General features: G+C 37.9%; 1 protein-coding gene across 3 annotated transcripts in view; it reads right to left on the bottom strand.

Annotated features, from left to right (window-relative positions):
• Positions 1–268: 268 nt before the first annotated feature.
• Positions 269–5902, bottom strand: part of Prkg2 (protein kinase cGMP-dependent 2) — a 102071-nt gene continuing 96437 nt past the window's right edge. For 2 of the 3 annotated variants that reach the window (XM_010628616.2, XM_033757938.1), the window contains exons 18-19: positions 4048–4114; positions 273–2022 (exon numbers count right to left, since the gene is read on the bottom strand). In XM_010628616.2, coding sequence (XP_010626918.1) covers positions 1927–2022; positions 4048–4114 — 163 coding nt within the window. In that variant the 3' untranslated portion in view covers positions 273–1926. Of the gene's footprint in view, positions 2023–4047; positions 4115–5902 lie in introns of all 3 variants that reach the window. The other variant, XM_033757939.1, reaches the window with a different exon arrangement.

Here is a 5902-nt window from a genome sequence, read left to right as displayed (position 1 = left end):
ATCCTCTTAAGGAAACAATAAAATCACATGTGGAGATTACACATGATGTGGCCAATCACAGACACAGTAGATCTGTAGTATTCTAAGTTGGTTTTCATCTTTATATACGTAGGGTTTTAAAAATTATAACTATTGATCTCCTATGAGAATATCATTGCTATTACATCTGTACAGTTCTAATATCCATCCAATACATAAATTTCTTACCTGTAAATGCTGGTAATGTTAAAATATATACATGGAAAACATACAGTACATACAAACAAAATGAAAATAAAAATATTTTATAAAGTTTAGAAATTCTTTAAGCAGGTTATGACAATCCTATTAAAAATGGTTCTTCTATGTACAAAACTTAATCTTTAAAAAATACTACTCCAGGAAACAAAATCTCTTTGGTTCAGCAAAAGGACTCTGAATGTGGAAACTCATTTATGAAGGATGTGCTCTCTTGAGTTAAGCCTCACTTGTCTGGTTCAAGTCTTCAGGAAGCAGAGAGCTGACTCTCCAAATGGCGAAAATGTGTGTGGAGGAGTAGATGTTGCTTTTCGATCAACTATTATCATATAAAAATATAACCATAAATTTGAATAATGCTAGAATTTTAGATTTTTTTAATGTCAGATTTAAAGATACAGAGAAAGCTCTGCTTCCCATCTATTTTGAAAGGAGGTCACTCTCCTGAGTGACCATGGCCAACACATGAAAACATTGACCTGTCAGGTTCTTCAGTATTCCAACACTATGGAAAAGTATTCTAGTCACTCTGTGGAAGATTGCCAGGAGGAGGCCAGACGCCAGGTGCATGTCGAAAATCTTACCACTTCTCCAATGGCACGTGTTAAAATTATAAACATATCCATGATTCAGCTGTCTTTAAAATGAGCCATTAATTCTACAGTGAGTACAGCAGATAGACATTTGCCAATGGGCTATACATTAAAAATTGATGAGGGTCATTCTGTACTTTTTTGGGGGGCAACAATAAAAATTAGCTAAAATTATTTCAGAGTTTCAGAGTCCACATACTTGATAGATTTTATTCTCCTTATCATTAAAGGGAAGGAAGAGTCTTCAAAATTTTTTCCCAATCTTGTCTACTTTCTTAGAGAAACATTTTAGTTCCTAAGATAAATTCTTCTCAAGTCCCACACTTTAACCACACATTATACCCACTTTTAACAAGGCTTATGAAAAAATTTCTGAGGTATCACAGCAATTACAGGAGAAAGAAAGATTGTTTTTCATTTATTTTTTATAAGGTCCCCATTAGAATATAATTACCTGGTTGGATTAATTGGTTCATTTGTTTTAGGAAGAAGTGTCACTCTGTAATATTCAAACCTGCCTTTCCTCAGACTAATATCAGAAGTATTTTAGTATGTTTCTAGGTTAAAAGCAGATGAGAGTCAAGAGCTTCTAAGAATTACAAAGCTTTCTGCAAACCACCATGTTATGATGACACGGTGTGTACATGGAATTGGTGAGCGCTGGGAAAATGTTCCAAAATTCACTCTATTCCTTCACTTTGTACGATTTACTTGCTCAGAAACCAAGACACTTGTTAAACCTTGTTAGGATTCAAAAGAAAATACTATGATTGGGAAGGAAAAATAGGTTTCAGTAAAACAAAAAAACACTATGCTGCTTCAACAAAAACGGTTCTGATGGTGGAAAGAAGGGGTTATCCTTTCATATTTGAGACAAGCATGGAATGGAATACATGAATAATTCATAGCATCCAAAAGAGACATAATTCAGAACCACATCCATACCACTCTCCTCCATCTCTTGTGCAGAGATTTCTTTTTGCTAACGGTCTTCCAAAAGATATTACAATACTCTGAAGACAGAAAAAAACCAGGGTTGGATTATTGATCCTTATCGTCTTCCGTGGTGTCTCAGCAGAAAGCATCGTTTCTTCCATCAGAAGTCTTTATCCCAGCCTGACAGCTCATCCGGAGGCACTCCCTTTTCGGGAGGATACTTGTCAAAGTAGCTGTGATCTATGGGTCCACTGAGCTAATTCAGAGAGGATTAAAACAAAGCTGAGGTTGCTGTTGACTAAGCAGGCTACTGCACCTGGACAATACTTTTTCTAGCTAAACACCAGTTTCCTACTCTTAACTACTTATGCATACATACAAGGAAAAGATGTCAAATGTTACTGAGTCAGCCTCCATGTCCATGAGCTTCTCTTTACAACCCAGTGACCTGGTCAGCGGATTACACTCAGTGAGAGGTACCTGGCATGAGGGGCTACTGCCTGAAGAAAAGGTAACAGAAAGGATTATCTATTTTTTAATTGAAGCAAAAATCTTTTAAAACAAATATTTAAAAAATCAAAATTTGTCAGAGGCTGTCTTTCCATTTTGTAAAAGTGTCTCACCAATTTCAAATTTTAAAGTGGCTAATTTAGTGCTGTAAAATATTCTGATTGCCAAAAGAAGAGGCCAACTCAAAATGTTACTGATCATTCTGAAAGAATGAAACAACTCTGGTACTGAATTACTTTGCAAATCAGGGAGTTTCCAATGCTTTGCTTTCAAGCATAATTACATAGTACCAAATTGAATGCTCAGGTGAAAAAAATCATTAAAAATCCATTTTATGATATATGACAGTGTGCACACTGGGAGGATGGGGAGCCATTACTTGGCAGTTCAGGCGACTCAGTCACCGATGACCACAGGCGGGGTCTCCCACGAACCCCAGAGGGAGCTCTGGACACAGCCAAGCATCGGCTGACTCGGGGAGAATGACTCAGAAAGTGCCCCGGTCATCACTCCACCAACTTTATGAGGTTGTTGTCTCTGAAGGAACTGTGGAGACCTCTCTCTTGGCACATTTGTAGCTTGAAGTTTTCACTGAAGTTTAAATAGTTATGGAGAATTCTACTGTGGTGCAAACATTGACATTTTAAAATAAAATACTGTTACTTTACCCCTTTAAGTATATCTACTGTAATCTAAATACCATTGAGATTTGATTCCCATCAATCTTTTAAAAAATAGAAACATTGCATCATTCCTTTTTTCCCTCCATTTCCACCCCATTTTCCCAATAAATTCATCTTGATGTAAAATAGTTTTATGCTTGACAAGCCTTTTTGATCCTTCTTTAAGTGCATTAAATTTTAGTTTTTAGAATTCTTTTTTAGCATATGTGACAATCATTTCTGATAATACAAACGTTTGCTCGATTCATTTATAATTAATTTTAATAGCATACAGTGTCAGGTGGCACAAAGATATTACAGATTTCTAAAAGTAATTAATAAACGATACTTCATTTGTCAGGTTGGCCAACACTGACTACCTTGGGATTTAGGTGGCACTGGTAGGAGATTAGTTCCAGAGAGTGAGCCATAGATCACCAAAGAGGCAACACTATTTGGTCCCTAAAATCACAATTACTATGAAATTTTCACTTAATTTTTTGAAGTCCTATTTTTAAAACCACATAAAATCTGCTATGCACACATGCACGCACACACTTGTGCACACACACACACAAGTACACTGTTACAGCTTGTATTTAGCTGTCCCCTCAAAGCCTCATGGGGTCATACGTGGAGCTTTTTGGAGGTGACTGACTAGGGTGTCTGATGCTGCGATCAAGGATGAGATGATGGAATTGACTCACAGGGTGATGCTAGGTTTAAGGGTGTGACTGCTACCCTACCCGCCTTAAGGATGGGTAGCCTGGATAAGATAAAAGGGACAGATGAAGGGTCCTTGCTTGCTTCTGGTCCCTGGTAGCTTACTGCTTTTGTTGTCTTTTGTCTGCAATGAACTGTTTTTCCTTTGTGATGCCCCTCTGCCACATCACCCTGTCTTGGAGCCAGTTGATCATGGACCGAAACCTCTACAAATTGTGAGCTAAATAAACTTTTCCTCCCCTAACTTGTGGGTGCTGGGCATTTTGTCTCAGCAGTGAGGAAAGTAACTAAGAAACACACGTACACTCACCCTTACAACTGGCTTATGAAACAAATCCCCAAAACAAAGGAAGAAGTTATTACAGTGAATACCATAAATACCATACCTCTCTTCGTAAAGGTGAGAGGAGATTCCGTGCTTTCAGTCCCTCCCAATTGAAGCCGTTTAACCACCTGAAAAATAAGAATAATACAATGGAATATAACTTATCTAATAAACTATTAGCATGCCAAGGTGTCTGTCAGTCTGTTTTGTTGCCTAATTCCTGCCTGCAATAGCAGAGCCAGAAATGTTACCATGCTGGGTGTCTGGGCTCACGTTAAATCCATGCCAACTAAGTTTAGGTGGGTACTTAATGCCCACTACCCACTAACTATCCTAGATTTCGCTGTCATAACTTCACAATTCATACTTTGTTCTCTTTCCAAACTTCCAGAACCTTCTTCCAATCTTCCTGTCTGTTTCTTATTTAACTGAGAAAACTGAAGCAAAAACAAAAAAATTTCCATCATCTCCCATCAGCATATCTGCCCACCTACTCTTATCTGTGACACCTTCTCTCTTGCACCATGAATTAAAATAAAGTGCCTTTGCTTCTAAGTCAGCTCCGCTATTGTATACTTGATCTAATCACCTTCTCTCTATCAGACATTCCTTCAATTCTTCTCTCTTCTGTATCTTCTTCCCTGCTAGATCATTCTCGTCAGTGGAAAACATTTTTTCTACAACCAAGCACCTTCCTTTAACCTGTGTTGCCCTCCAATTCCCAGTCTACTTATCTCCTTCCATTGGAGGAAACTCCTTGAAAGAGTTAATCACTTTATCTACCCTTTGTCTCCAGAACTGTCATCTACTTCTTTTCCTTTCTAGAACGTACTATTGTCCAGACTCTCTTATCTTTTTGAGTCTTTCCCTCATCTTGCAAAGTTGGTGTATGCCAGGATTCACTGGAGTTTTACTCTTTTCAACTATTCTCTCTCTCTTTTTTTCTTTTTTTTTTCGGTACCAGATATAGTACTCTGGCTTGTGCTTGCGATGCAGGCAGTGGCACCACTGAGCTAAATCCCCGGCCGCTTTTCAACTATTCTTGCTTCATAGGTAGCCTATTTAGTCTCCTGGCATTTATCTATTGATTATCCCCAAACTTCTGCTTCCAACCAATACTTCACCTCTGTATTGGATTAACAAGATGCTATTTACAATTACTATTCATTACCTCCAATCTGAATCTCTGACAGGCAACTAGCACATATTAAGTCCAAATTGTAGCTCCAAATTTTCCCTACCAAACTTGCCTCAAACCTTCTAGTTGCTCAAAACAACACTGTAGTTATTCTTTCTCTCACATTCTTGGTTCACATTGCTCTTCCAACGAGCTAGGGATGCTCCTGCCTTAAGACTGTACTATTCTTTTTCCAGATTTCCACACTCCTTCGACAGTTTCAGATCTTTCTTCATAGGTCATCTTAATGAAGCATTCTTTGGCCATGCAGTCTAAAACTGCAACTCCTCTTACACTTATTTTCCCTCTCTTGTTTTATTTTTCCTTCTTATCATTTATTGCTATCGGACAAACTACTTAGGTTATCTTCTCCACTAGGACACAAACTCTATGCAGGCGATTGTTTCATTTATTTCTTTTATTTTTCTAAACCTCACAATGGAGTCAGTGCTTGATGCAATCTAGCATCTCAGTAATGTTTGTTGAATGACTGAGTAACTCTACAACAGAATACCCTTACACATGAACTCCTACATCACACTGTCCTAACAGCACACTGTTATGAGAGCGATGGTTCTGGTGATATGGATCTCAGAAGTTCCAATATAACCAAGTGGTTCACAGTGAAATTATGAGAGGTTGATGGTTAGATGAAGTCTTTTTCATTTATTCCTTCTGTATTGCCAATCTAGAAGGGCTACTCTTGACTTCTATCTCTCTCTCTCTCTCTCTCTCTCTA

This window comes from Fukomys damarensis, unplaced genomic scaffold (assembly GCF_012274545.1).
Source record: "Fukomys damarensis isolate Sample0158 unplaced genomic scaffold, DMR_v1.0_HiC HiC_scaffold_32, whole genome shotgun sequence".
Taxonomy (NCBI): domain Eukaryota; kingdom Metazoa; phylum Chordata; class Mammalia; order Rodentia; family Bathyergidae; genus Fukomys; species Fukomys damarensis.
Note: the sequence above shows the minus strand (reverse complement) of the source record. Positions and strands in the feature narration are given on the sequence as shown.